General features: G+C 39.4%; 1 protein-coding gene across 1 annotated transcript; it reads right to left on the bottom strand.

Annotated features, from left to right (window-relative positions):
• Nucleotides 1-1005: 1005 nt before the first annotated feature.
• On the bottom strand, nt 1006-15025 carry LOC122572470 (palmitoyltransferase ZDHHC5-A). The gene is made up of 4 exons (XM_043737435.1): nt 14916-15025; nt 5800-6015; nt 4934-5223; nt 1006-3514 (listed from the first exon to the last, which is right to left on the bottom strand). Exons 1-4 carry the CDS (start codon nt 14919-14921, stop codon nt 3220-3222), a joined length of 807 nt encoding a protein of 268 aa, XP_043593370.1. The 5' UTR covers nt 14922-15025; the 3' UTR covers nt 1006-3219.
• Between the last annotated feature and the right edge of the window lie 189 nt (nt 15026-15214).

The raw sequence follows: 15214 nt of genomic DNA, 5'->3' as shown, positions 1-15214 counted from the left end.
CGTGCAGAATATATCGCTGAAACGTGTAGAAGATATTAGTAAACGGTATCTGTTCGTTCTATATATAATAGTAAGGTATGTTCGCATTTTTAAATTCAATTATATGATCATAAAGCAGCATTTACGATTATTTTCTAAGCTTCTTGTTTATAATAATATTCGCAGATTACCCCTCAAAGATACGGATGCAAACGCGGTTAGATGCAAGATTTCTTCTCATTTTCTTTTTTATCGATGTTCCAATAAAAATGTCTAATCGCTCAATGGGACACATTTTATTTCAAAGCATCTTCTATTTATCGGTTATATTCATAATGCCCTAACTGTGAATTTTCATTCAATTTTTACAATTGTAAGAAGTTCAAGCGCTCCGGTCACCAATGACCAACGTGACAGTCAAAGTGTCAACGAATCGAATAAGACGATTGTCGATGTTAAGGAATAGAAATGATTGGATGAATTATTGGAAAAGACTTTATTTAGAATGTGTTACTTGGAATAAATTCGAAAGTTTTGTACAATACGAAGCGATTGATCGACGAAAACAGCTTCCTCTCGGAAAAGGAATCTTTTCCAGAATCAGAACTGAAACGATTACAGCGGTTATATTGATTTTACGTTTACATTCTACGACGACAAGAACCGTGATCATCCTTCCATAAGTAACTTTTATTCTTCTTTATTTTATTCTATTCGAAACGATTTCACTTCTTTTTCCATTTGTTTCATGAAAAAATATTTCCTCTGAAAATTGACCAGATTCTTTTTTCCTTGACAGATTCTAATTTTATGAAGACTTTATATTTCAATTAAGGTAAAAATTTTCTCATCTCTTCTCCTTTTTACTTCGTAGCACGGCACGCATAGATGTATACATTTTTAATGTTTTACATTTAAAAAAGAAAAAGGAAAACGACAGCATCGTTTTTTCCTGCAACATGACGATTACCTTAGAAACTTCGTTGCTTAATATACAACACAACGTCAAGGAATCAAACGCGCTCCTTGGTTAATACTTGTATATGTGTATATTTACAATATGTATTTTATATAGAATATACGTGTACACATGTTTCACGATTATCTTGTCTTAAGTGTCGACGATCTGTAAGCCTGGAAGGAAGGTTTCTCTCTGCATTTTATCTTGAGGCGTGAACGAAATACATTTCCATCGAATTGTACGGCTCGTGTCAGAATTATAGTAACCTTTAAATGAAAAAGTAGTATTGGATACTACTCTCAGTACTTTCCTACAGTGTGTATTGTAAACGATGGACAACAATCTAAAATCTTATAAATCAAATATGCCACGTAAAACGGCGTGAACGCAAACGGGAAAAGTCCTTCTAACTTTTACGTAATACACTCGAAACAAAAATTTCGAAACCGTTATATTCTACGTTTCTTTTTATTCCTCTACGTTTAAATTCCAAAAATAGGCAGAAATTTTAATTCCAAAAAATGTCATCCTGAAGGAGTAAAATTCAAGCGTTGAATACGAAGGTTGAATAAATCTTTCCATTTGAACGTCGCCAATATCGGCGTACCCTGTCCGGTCGGAAAGAAAATTTAAATTGCGTACAAAATAGGAGAATTTTAATTCCGTGATAAATCAAACGGAATTTTAAATCACAAGCATAAAATCAATACAACATCGAACGACGTATACAAATTTGTGTAATGAGCATTTTAATTACGAAAGTGCACGCCTCGACGGGACGCAAGAGGACAACTTTCTGACGTTTTATAATTTCACATCAAGTCGCTGTTCAATAGCGACGAAACGCTCGAACGGGCTGTATTTAATGTGACATTTAGCGTACGAGACGGGAGAAGCATCTCGATAATATCGCGGTCGCGTTCGCGACATGCTGGCGCGACGATTACATTGAGCGCTTCCGCGAGTTTGAAATCCTTCGCGAGAAGTTCGGCCTCGATTTCCCTTAAAACTACGGTCTAAATGTCGGAGCGATTGTCATCGGGATAGAATCGTGTAAAGCACTTGAAGAGTCACGGATTTGTATCCAATTAACGCGCGCTTGCTTCATGTATTGTGACATATGTTCGCACGCGGACAAGGTTTCAAAGTTCACAGCAAAACTTTATTCATTTGAACAAATATTTCACGAACAGTAGAATCTCCTATAATTTTACTTATTCAAATAGAGATTAGGGAAACTGTAGGTTAATTTTTAATATTTAAAGATATATTCTTTCGATTGCTACGCTACATAGATGACCGTGATACAGCTTCTTTAATTCTACAACGTCTCGTTCAATTTCTCCCACAAAAATTTCTCCTTCAAAAATTCATTTCTAATTAAAGTTCATATTCGAATAAACGACAGCGTTAGTTTATCCGATGCAGCGCTAATTAAAATTCCGTTGGAATAAATAAAGTTCTGCCATAAACTCAAAGCGTTCGATAAATTTCGATAACTTGGTAGAAAGTTCGCTGTTATAAAATTTTGCCAAGCTAATTACTTACTTATATACGAACGTGGCCGTTCGTTATTCAAAAAGGGAGATTTTTATTTAGAAAATGGAAATGTTACATCGACCGATTTGCACGGTCGTAATTCGCACACGCACTTTGCCCGCATGAAAATGCCGCAGCGAACGATCGCGTCGCACACCGGTAAAAATGCTTGTTAGCGGTGTCGTAAAATTCTCAGCGCCGTGATTCTGTTCGCCTTTCTTTCTTCCCTGGGAAATTCCCTAACCATCTTGACTCGCCCGTTCAACATCGAAGCAATCTATATTTCCGGTTTATTGTTTTCTGCCAAGCTTCCTCGTTTCGTTCTATTTTCAACTATCGCGTCACTTTCGTGTTTGTATTCCACGATATTGCGAGCCAACGTTGGCAAACAACGATCTCGACTATTCGACTAGAGATAGTTCTTCAAGGTAGGCCCCGTAACAAACAACGCGCGAAGATTTATCTTCCTTGAACTTTAAAAAGTTCTTGAATTTTAGTTCAAACTTTGCTCATAAGTTGAAATTTTACTCGCATATTCAATGGCTATCGTTGAATGGCTCGATCGTTATTTTACGATACACTCGGTCCCCGACGTATTCGGAAATCGATAAGCTTTTAGCTGATTGCACAACGATTTGATAAATCGGCCGAACGAGTCACTGATCGAAGGCGTCACTGGTGCCCGGTCGATCGAACTCCTGCGTGGAGCCAGCCGGTCGATCGGGCACCAGCAGCCATCCTCACGTTCTCACGAACTTGTACACCACACCAAACACCAACACGCTCACGAGAACCAAGACCAGAGCGGTGACCACCTTTGCGAACGCGTTCAACCCGCTTTCCGTGTGCTGCTGCGGTCTCCTGGTTGGCATGCTCTGCTTCGAAGCTAGACCCCGGGCCAGTGCGGGAAATGCTAAGCTCTGGGTGAAGGTTAGCTTGTGCAGGGATTCCGACAGAGAATAAGGACCCACGGAACCACGGGCTGCTGCTCTTAAGAGGGCGTATTCCAGGTCCAGAGCGTCGAACATGCTGTACCTGTTGATTGGAATAGAAGTTTTTGATTACGCGATGGAAGATAGTTGGTAGGAGGTTGTTTCAAACGAACTGGTATTGTGGTTGCTTTGTAACTGAAGAGACGAAATAAAGGCGAAAAAGGAGAATCGATCAGCGGTAACATTAACGGGAACATATAGAGTGGGAAAAAATACTGAGAAAATTCCTTAGATTTCGTTAGAAACTTAATATTATGTTTCTTTTTATATAAAATTATCGTACGTAATTTGTTCGTTCAAATATACTTAGAATCTGAAATTTCTGCCATTATTTAGTTCATCGCTCGTTGTAGAATCTATGTTTCCATTAACTACGATAGGGATTGACTAGTTCGATAACGTTGTTACAAACAAATATACGAAGCAATAATAAATATAAAAAGCAATAAAATAATATACAAACGCCATGGCCTGCGAATGTCAGTAGAAATAACTGCGTTTGGTACTTTCGAGGGCTGGGACGTTCAGCTTATTTTAGAATCTAGTGCCAACGCGTCATATCTGAGAGATACTCGAACGAAAAATGCAACGTCAGTCTGTCGGATCGATCCACAGTGGGACTCGGCGAAGGTTTCACCTTTGAAAGTTCCGAGTTCGAGGTAGAAGGGTGCGACCAAATCCCGACGATTTCCGGCTCCGTGTGAAAGCAAGCCGTCGGCCAAATCACTCGGATACCACGGCCATGATTAATATCTCTGGATGCATAAATGAAAAGGAGAGCGGCAACCGCACACGTGTTCGTATTTGCATGGTACCAGGGTCGCGCCTTGACACGAGTCAAGATCGACGTCAGACCGTTATCAGCCCGGGGGATTATTTCTAGCCCCGTCCTCCCGGCAATTTCACGGATCGGGAACAGACACGTTCAGGGGGGTTTTCTCCTTTTTATAAACGAGACCGTGACGCGTCTGGAACGCGAACGATCTTTGATATCAACTTATCTTGGGATGCAGATCGCTCGAGGAAGGGAATGAGATGGTATTTCGACGAAGTTCGCCAGCTCCGTTATGCGACGATGAGAATTTCTTCTTTATATAAAAGGTTCGTCATAGTTCATTTTGATGGCATGTGTCGGACGAATGAAAATTTCTTCGTATCACAGAGAAACTTCGTATTATAGCAGTTCACGTAAAATTAGGCGAGATTTAAGTCATCGTTTTTCTGCCTTTGAATTTGTTCAGTGGATACGAAAGTTCGAATTTTGCATCTTTTGCTCGTTATTACGAGAACCGGTTGTATTTCAAAAGTATTATCTTCTCGAAGATTATCCATGGGACCTAGCAGAGTTCTGCTTCTCTTTGTTTTAACTATTTTTTAGAATGTTCGACGTAAATTTAATTTCCGTTGAAAAATCAACGAAACAAGCCGTTAGCTTATCGAGAGAAAGTAATACTGCTGTTACCTGCTACTACGTCTCCTATCTTGCGAATGCATCTGTACATTCGCAGAACTGGGCATCGAACGCAGACTGCTAGTAGTCGAGCTCGATGGACTGGGCGGAAGCGGAGGTTCTTCGTCGATGGACGTTCTGTCTGGCGTCGGTGGACTCTTAATCCCGGAATTATGGTGATTGTGATGCAAATGGTGCAATTGCAGTCGAGCGTGGTCCGGATGGAGTAGACTGGCGCGCCGGGATTGTTGAGGCGTGGTGGCCGGACTAGTGCTGGCTACGCCGCACGGAGACGGCGACGCCTTTTCCGACAATCGTACGAACAAAGTCGTTACAGTTTGGATATTTCTATGAAATTTTTCTAGAATGTCGCGATTTTTCGGACTCGGCGATCGCTGATGTAGAATTGGTCGGATAACCTGATTTCTATTTTTATGAAATCGCATACTTTAGCGAGCGTTGCTACTGAATTCTACGTAATTTGGTACATCGCGTAACTCGTTGGTATCTTCGTATTCTATGATTCCACGGTGTGATTTAGCTTTCGGCCCATTGAATTCTACAATTTCGTTGTTTATTATTATCACACGTTGCAATTCTGTAGTTAACGCCATCGAGTTTTGCAATTTACGAGCAAACGAATCTGTTGCCGAATCCATATTTTCTAAATTTTTACTCGCGGTAGCACGATTTTCTGTTCGTTATAGTCAAAACTCTTTACAATATTACTTTTGGAATATAGTATGGAAAATCTATCTCTGTCTAAAAACTTTTACACGCAACTGTATGCATTTCATCTGCCAACAATATTAAAATAGAAATTGAAGAATCTGAAAATCATTGGGTAACGCTTGCTTCAGCTGTTTCGATTACGTTACCTGTATGGACTCGATGCCACTGTCGTTGACGTTTTCCTGGACATCCGGGAACACGAATGCCTGTGCCTGTCCGTCGGCCTCGCCTCTCGGTGAGTCGCTCGGCCATACCTGCAGCAGTGGAAGTCCGCCACGAGGCTCTGTGCAAACTTCCGCCACGACGTCGTTGCTCTGCTCACCCGTACTGAGGCACAATCGGCCCAGCTCTCTCAGTGGCTTCTGTTTAACGAGACACAGTAACTGTTTGTCCTATATTCACTGTCCCTTTATGATCAGCAATAATTATCAATAGGTTGCAGACTCTGATCAATAAGATTATGCGATTTTTAACATAAATCGCGAGCAAGAGCATTAACGGAGTAGTATTTACTATAATTCAATTTATTTCGTGATATATTAGATGATCCTGTAAGTAGTACGATTTTTCTGAAAGTTAAGTTCAAAACGATAGAAACTGTCGCTAACGGAGTTTTAAAAAATTCGAATAGAAAACTTCATGGAAAAAGATAGCGAATTATAAAAAAATACGAGGAAATTCAAATTTCCAAATGGTAATCGTTTATTTGTATCCAGCAACACGAAAACCAACGACCGTATTACTTTCAAATCAGTTCCTTCTTTATCTTTTATACGAATTACGTGCGTGCAATTATGGAAAATTCAAAGTGTTGCGATTTTAGGAAAAATTTCGTGAAATTTAGAAAAATTCGACCGAGTAATAAAGTTGGTAATTTCTGTGGAATATAATACCGAGAATATTTAAGTATCTCTTCGCTCGTTTAATGTTAGCAGTTAGCAGAACATCAGAATCTCAAGCGTTTCACGACGTGTACGAATCTGCTCAGTATCTGACGTAATCATGCTGAAGCTCTGATAACGCTATTCCCAGATACTATTCCAGTCGTGCACACAACCGCGTTATGCACGTTGCATTTACATCACGCGGGTGCTGTCACTGGTTCGAATTGATTTTGCACGGTATAGTCCACGCAAGGACGTTTCCGGAAATCTCACCGAAGACACCATATGCTCTGATCGTGTCAATCGTTAGATTACATTTACTCGTCACGTTGCAAACGTATCGATGATTATCGAATAACCATAAGGATTAGTTCTCCACTCTAGCTTCCACCGTTGCGAGTTTCGTATAAATATAGCAATGTTTATTAGTCGTTGAAGTGTTATAAACGCACGTGTTTAGTAATCTTCGCTTCACATTTACGTTTTCCCCTTTCAGAGACTAAAACTCGCACCCTTTCCGCATTATATTCTCTGTCCTGATTATACTAAACGTCTTGGATTTTTGACAAAACTTCAAATTGAAATAGGGCAATGTGGCGATCAAGTACGAACACGCAAGTAATTTGAGCATGTTCCAAACAGTTTCGAGGAATTGAAACAATCTTTCAAATAACCGTGTCAACCAATTTTTAAATATACGTAGCTTTTTCAAAACATTATACACGTACTTAGTCAAAGTAAATTAAAATGAAAGAAAGAAACCAGTTTCAATAATATCGCAATCGAAATGGTACAGAAATCGTAGCAAAATTCTAGTTGACAAGATTACGACCGATAAAAGATTGCATTTGAATAAACTAAAGGCGAAGAGTAGCTTCGAAAAATGCTGCATATTGGATTTATTACTTTGTTTGCACACACGAACGAACGATCGATGAACTTTTCATCCCTGCGGAAGTCGCTGCTCACAGAACTAAAGCTCGATTCGGCTTATCGGTTTTCAAAAGGAGAGGCTTTGCGTTATTTCCATTGTCTGCTCATCGAAAGCGTTCCAATTCGATCGTCAATCTACGTTATCCCATCTCTCGTGGCCGTTTTGGAAACATGAAATTTCGATCGATGCACCTGCTAATTATTCAGCGACGCATCATTTATCGACGAACTTGTTATCACAGGTGAGAAAGAGCCAGGTAATATAATGTCAGAAAATATCAAGTGGCAAGATGTCAGAGATATCGAAATACAGGAGATTTGGCGATCAAACGTTGAGAACGGAGTTCCACGCGAGGCTCGCGTAGATTCCACCGATATTTCGCCCGTTTCATCGGTCATCGCCAACGATCATCGCGTTTGATACGTCTACCGACTATTCGCAAGGGAGAGGCACGTGCATAAGTAAAGGTGTTATCGTAATATATCATCGCATGCTTCCAAGTGGAGAAGTAAAATTGGTGAGAAAGAAGAGAAACTTTGGTAAAAGAAATGATACATTTTTCCGTAAATTCCAGTAAGCGAGAAGTGATACAACTTCTCGCAAATAGTTGGCAAGAAATTGAAGAAGACGCGCGTAGAAATAATTGATAGATAACAGAGATGTTTAGCGACGGAAAAGTGTAGTACAAACGGTACGAGAGGCTTTACGAATTGATAAACTTGATCAAGAATTAATCAAACGTTCGTTCCGTGTTTCCGATCGTCTCGAGAGGACTCGAAGGAGGATCGTAGCAACGTTAAACAACCTTCGACGTTCCTCGTAGCCGAGAATAACGTCGACCCGAATGGAGAAGGATATTTCTCGTTTATTTTCCCTGCAAAGTAGGTTCTCGCGATCTTCATTTCACCTATAAATTACAACTACCCGGATGGCTAATTAAATTAACCAGACACCTTTATTGAAACTATCTCCAGGAAGAAGAGAAATTGCAGTTACTTAATTCAAACACAATAGAGAAATCGAAGATTTCTCGCGTGTATGAGTGGAGGAAACTCGTTCTTTAATCTGACTCGAAACTCGTTACAGTAAAGCAGTCTGTGTGATTCGTGCGTGGCTAAGAATATCAAAGTTTAATTGACGATATCGTTGTTAATAATTCGTAATTACATCTAACGCGAACAGAGAAATCTTTTCGAGAATTTTCCTGAACATCGAACGTAAGTTGGAAAGTCTTCGACCGGGTATAGCTTGTCTTGCTGCAATATACTCGATCGGATTTTTATTAAGGCCTGTTTACAACCGGCACGATGAAGGCCTCGGTAACACGCACGTATCTTTGTAACACGATGACGTAGGAAGCTTTCGCTCGAGAATTCTTCGCTAGATAATATTTATCACGGTGTAACAATAAAAGTGCAAAGTTCAAAGCAGCGGCTCGTGTTCTTAGGGCACAATCCGATTCTCGCCCTTTGAACGTCATTTTCATTATTCACTTTTGCGTCATTTTCACGACCTTGGCGGTAACGGGAATCGTCATAGCGAGAAACTGCCAAGCAATTTCGAAAGACCTTCGACGTTTCAGGGAAAATTATCGTTTCTCCTTTGATGCTTATTCTGTCCTCTGATATTCCTTGTTTCTCGCTCTTCGATATCGCCAACGTAAAAGCGAATCCTTTGCCGTTTCGGGAAAAATTATTTATCTATCGGTCACATTTCGATAATCGAATGCGCACTTATTATTTGAAATAAGCTTGCGTTACTGAAAGTTTCTTATTCGATAAAAGATCGATAAAAGAAGAGAAAAAGTTTCCCATTGATGCCAGAATCGTTATCAACGATCCATGTATGAAACTTGTATGAAAGTAATTAAAATGAAAAGCGTATGGAAAAATATATTTTCGTAGCACTAACGCTCAACTAGCGGATAACTGGTTTGTAAGAGAAATCTGAATTTTTATTTACTCTTGTCGTCATAGAAAACGAGATAAATGAATAAATTTAGAAAATAACAAATTTGTATAAATATTCACTGTCTGATAATACTGTTTCTCCGTATTCCAGAATACATACATTGCGCAGTCATTCTTCGAGTTCGCTGGACGATGAGAGCGATTCACGACGCCGCGACGCGACGAGCGATTCTGAGCAGCGACATTTAATGGGATTATAACGTAAATTTATCGGTTCATTTTTATCCTGTTCAGCGTTTTTTTCCACAGGCGTATAATTAGTCCGACCTCGTATAAAAAAAGCCGTTTGGTCCGACAAGCGATGCGAATGCAGATCGATAGAACGCAATCAGGAAGCTAATGAAGCTGGACGCTTCTTTTACAGCTTTTCCCATTCCACGAAAGGCAACGTGGACGTATAAGAAAGAAACAAAAGAGGAGATAAAGAAACATGAAAGGGGCTAGAAAAAACGAACTACCTGTTCCGGAACAGAACGTTACGATAAAAGTTTCAGATTCATCCTGCGAGCTCGTAAAGGATTGTCTGCTAAATTTTCAACGCAGAATGTAAGAACCGTAAAAAATGGTACAGTGATTATCGAATGTATTTGGATATAAAACACGAGAACGCGATATAAACAAAAGATTCATCGAGCGACTTCCTCGGAATTGTATCGCATCTCAAATTTACAAAATCACTACAAACTTTTTAATTCCTGTATCGGTCCTTGGAAGAAATTCCTTTGACGATCTACATCAACCATTACGTTCTATACGAAACCAGCGGCTATTCCGATTTTCTATTTATCAAGAGGATCGTACATGCTTGCTCTAAATGTGCTGTAATTTCGCTTTACAAAGTTAGCCACGTACTGAGAAGATTTACAAAACTCTTCTGTGGCAAATGTTCAAATATTTTCGCGAATCACTACGCGCGTCTAAGAACGATAGCTATGAAATTGGCTACGTTTATTGGATCCTTTCGAAGCCTAAAGGATCTCCTAAGGAATTTATTTACTGCTCGCTAAACATTTTGACAGCATATTTTATGTATCGTCAGTGACACGAAAGTATTGAAGTTTGGCTTCTATTGGACGAAGAATGTTTGGCAGCTGTCGATTGTTATCCTATAGAAGAGCTTCTAGTGCAAACATTTGCCGAATAACGAGAACATATTTAGAGGCAGAATCGAGAAACGAGTTTCTTTGTATTGTTCTGTGTGCAGTGGTTGAAACCGGTTTTATGAAAAATTTCCTGGGACTTTTAGTGTACAAGCCGGATTTGTGGCCAGCACAGCGACAGAATTTGAACGAAACAACAATCTGGCTGCGATCCAAATCCTTTTTGCGTAAAATATAACACGATGCAGAATGTCCAAATACCCGACGCGACGCTAGTATGAAAAGAGATGAAATATGCATTCTTTTCTGCTCGTATATTTTTTTTACGTACTTCTAACGAATACAGAATTTTCTTCACGCACAGTATGTTATAGCCACTTACGTACCGTCACCTACAGTGATTCATGAAAGTGTTTGAAACCACACAGAAACTTTTTACGAGTATGATGCGTGTGTTAAGTAGAAATAAATATATATTCTTTAATTACGATTACCTCGTTCTATTGTCATTATTTCTTAATACGTTAACGGAAGAAGATCGAGAAGATAAAGAAAGAAATATTATTATTGACACTATATACGAAGAGAAGAATTCATTTTATAACTTAGTCGGACATTTCAATATGAAAAATTCCGATGAATCCTCGTTAGTAACGATCGATTTCTATGTTTCTTACCAAACGGCGCTACTGTATTTTATCTCCAAAAATGCATCGTTTTAAACCTATAAATATTAATACGAAACATTACGAATTAACCGCCAGAGCACTCTGGTTTTGGCGTTAAAAAATGTAGATGTCGAGTCGTTTGGTAAAGTGCTTCGTTGAATTTTAAATTGACGGTATCTTAGGTAAAACTTGTCCGGATTTTTAAATATGTTACTCGGTTACAAACCCGTTCGACGAGTCTCGCGATCGACTAAACAACGAATAAAACACCCCATCGTGCTCGAACAATTCTTCCTTCGCTTACAAAGCGAAGGCCCAATTTTATAATGGCAATTCATATTGCTATTACGCGGCTACATTTGCAGTGCATTCACTCGTACTCCCCTTTCGTTTATCGATTTCGTGTTTCGTACGCTGCCGGTATCAATTTAAACCGAATATTTGTTACGATATTAAAGGTATTCGTATAAAGGTAAATAAAAAATGTTCGTGTCCCGAAAAATAGGATTTTTCACTGTTCGTACTTTAGTTATAATTGGACCGCGGATGTTTATGCATTTATAAAAAATCTAAAGGTGCAAAAATGCAGAGAACGCGCGGAATATTGGAAAATTTTTGGAAAACACAACATGTTCGATTTATGTTCGAAACATTTCTCTGAAAAATTCAATTAATAAACTACATTCTCTGTTTATTAAAGTCATCAAGTTCTAGCTACAACTGCCCCCTCCCTTTCTCTCAAACTAATTACCGTTTCCAACACTCTACTGGCTCTTAAAGAAATGTTTTCTTAATTAGTAAATTATGTCGAGCAGCTAGCAGCGAAGCAGCGATTCAAATGCTCAGCTGTTAGCGACAACTCGCGCAGTCCATTAACAATTTCTCGGAGGCAGGTAATCAGGGGTTGAAAGGCGAAGCCATAATCGCGGCCAATGATTTGCAGAGCGAGTCCTACAGACACACGACAACGTTCGTGACCGTGACTGAAAGATCTTACCTTGTTCGGCCTTGACATGGCACGGTCGATGAGGGAAAGGTAAAAGGCGGGTTGCTTTTTCTCGCACAGTACCTCTCCATGCGTGTACACAGTAACACCCTTTCGTTTAATCTTTAACCGTTGGCTAAAGAACATGCACGTTTGCTTTCGTCGAATATATCTCACTGGAATCATTTTTTTTTTTTTCTTACTATCGAAGAGTCCGTGTAACAGTAAATAGAACAAAATGAAATTTCCATAGTTTAACGATTAAAACCGTTGCTACTCGATTGCTAATTTTGACACGAAACTGCCGGCAAACTTTATCATCAGACGGATTGATGTGACGCTAATGGAAAAGTTAAGGGTTACCTGATGTAAATTAATCGAAACCTTTGCCCTTTGAATCGGGGACGAGAAGGTTGTCGAGTGGTTTCGATTTCAAAACTGGTTGCTCGGTACGAGGGCAAGATATCATCGCGATTAGAATTTCCTTTTAATCGATTTACCTAATTTTTATTTCAAAGGCAATAGTTTCTCGTTAATAAAAATAAATAAACAGTTGAACGAGCAATTGAAAAGATAAAAAAGAGAATTATATATATATATATATATATATAAAAATACATATGGAGATATATCTTTCTTTTTGCGATAGTTCTAAAAGTATTTGATAATATACGACAGGGTCGTTGACGAAAATACCACGGAAAAAATTAATTAAAATTATCGTTACATACAACCCTGCATCAACGGCTGGAAGATTTTGAAAAGAAACGCGAAAGATCGACGCTATTTCGCTCGTTTGTCGTCGAAAATGGCGAAGGGTCTCATTATGCCGCAACGAACTAGTGTTCCTTTCATTCGAAATCTCTGCAACGTTGACCGGGAATTGAAGGGAAGCCAAGGGGACCGATCGAAGGACGTCGTTATCGAAGACACTTCCCCGCTTCACCGTAATTTTTACACAGCTTTATCCAGGAGATCGAGACCCTGGAAATTCATTCCCTTCGTCGCTGTTACTTGTTAGCACACTTGTTTCGGAAATTAGACGAGTTTCTCGATATAAATCGAGGCAATGAGAGCGGAAATTCCGCGAGCTTTCTTTTCAAGCTTCCTCGCTATTGAAAAGGTACGATTATATTTTTTGTTCTTCGAGAATACGAAATTTGTAAAAATAAATATTACGTAGGATGCGAGATCTGCGAGAAGCAGAAGTGTTTCTTATTTAAAGAGACGGCCAGCGAATTTGAATAAATACGAAAATCTGAATAAACCATTTATTCCTTCAAAAATTTGAAATTTGAATTGCTAGTGCGTTCGAACAAATTTGAAAATCGAAGGGACAGTTTATTCGAAAGGATGCAGAAATGGAAATTATCAACTTGTTTTCTGAAAAGCGTAGTTGAATCAGTTAAAAAATTGGGATTATCCACTTCTTTCGTAACAATCTTGAATTCGAAGGGTTGAAAGCAAAGTAACCGAGTGCTTTTAATAAATATCCTCGAAAAGAATATTTAGAAAATAACTTTCCAGACCTGGTCGAGAGGCGTCTCATGGTTCAACGGAAGATAATTCACCCTAACCCTCCAGGATAATGAGATTACAATCGAGGGTGGAAAACGAGCAACGATACTAAACGACAAACTCGAACAAACTTCTGAACTTTCTCCGCGAACTCGACGAAGGGGAACTTGTCTCAAACACGAGACAGCTCGTATCAAGCTAACCCTAAATAATTAACAATCTAATTCAAACCGTTCTAATGTCCTGAACACTTCGTAATTTATATATTATCTATCACGAAATCGCGTTAAAAGTAGCAAAAAATATGCAAACTGAATCATAGCGTTGTACCGATGAAATTTAAATAAAATTCATCGCTGTATTCATCTCACCTAAGCCACCACGATCGTGTAATTATAATATTGAAATTCCTGAAGTTTTAATAGAATATCGCGGCACAAAACTTTCAGCGTGAAATCCTCGAAAAATTCCCAATCCTGATTACCAGTATTCACAGACATACATTTCAACTATAAAAGAAATCAAATTTTACGATACTCAAACATCCACCCTAGCGACGATAAAATATTTATTATGAAACTGTGCTTAAAGTCCTCGAAAAATTCCTACTTCTGTATGCTCTTATCCATACACACGCATCACAATCACGAAAACAAAATTCTATAAAATAATGGAACTTTCAAGTCAGTGGTAATAAAATATTCGGTTATAAATCTCGAATCACTCGCGGCAACATTTAATCCTACGTATTTCTACACACGTAGCTCAACTATAAAAGAAACAATATTATATTAATAAAATACCAAAGCTTCCACCTTAGCAACGACAACGTATCATAAAACCGCACTTGAAGCTTCCGATAATTTACGCGTAATCGCTTATAATCTTACTCGTAATTACAAGAAAAAAAGAAATTACAAAAACAACCCCCTGTAATAATAAACTATTCCGATATAAATCTCGAAGCACTCGCGAAATCCTCGATCCTATTTATCCCTATTCACCCGCGCACCTCAATTAAAAAATTAGAAAATACGAAAACCTCCACCCGAGATATTATGAAACAAAATCCGTATGCCTGGAAACATTCCCTCCACCCCTATGCACCTGAACTTCATCCAAAAGAAGCCCGTAGAAACAGCGATTGGAGAGAAGATCGCGTCACGAGGAGTCTCGGACGAACGTGGAACATAGGCCACCCACCTGCATGCTTCCGAGGGCGGGCTCATGGCCAAGAGTTTCGGCACGATCATCAGCGTCGTGCCTGCTGTCGACGTCCAGGATATAAGCTACTCGGTCGGTCTCCTCGGGGTTCGAACTGCGACTGGTTCCGCTCGTCAGGACAGCCGAGACAGCAGCGTGCTCAGGGGGAGGGGGTTGCCTCGGTCCGGTAGCTCGGCGCCGGTGGGGATGGACGGCCGTGTTTCGCCGTGCTTCGGGGCGAGAATGAGCTAGAGAGAGGCGAAAAGGGTCCAGCATCGCCAGTTCTTCACCAAGAGTTT

Source organism: Bombus pyrosoma, linkage group LG11, assembly GCF_014825855.1.
Source record: "Bombus pyrosoma isolate SC7728 linkage group LG11, ASM1482585v1, whole genome shotgun sequence".
Classification (NCBI taxonomy): domain Eukaryota; kingdom Metazoa; phylum Arthropoda; class Insecta; order Hymenoptera; family Apidae; genus Bombus; species Bombus pyrosoma.
Note: the sequence above shows the minus strand (reverse complement) of the source record. Positions and strands in the feature narration are given on the sequence as shown.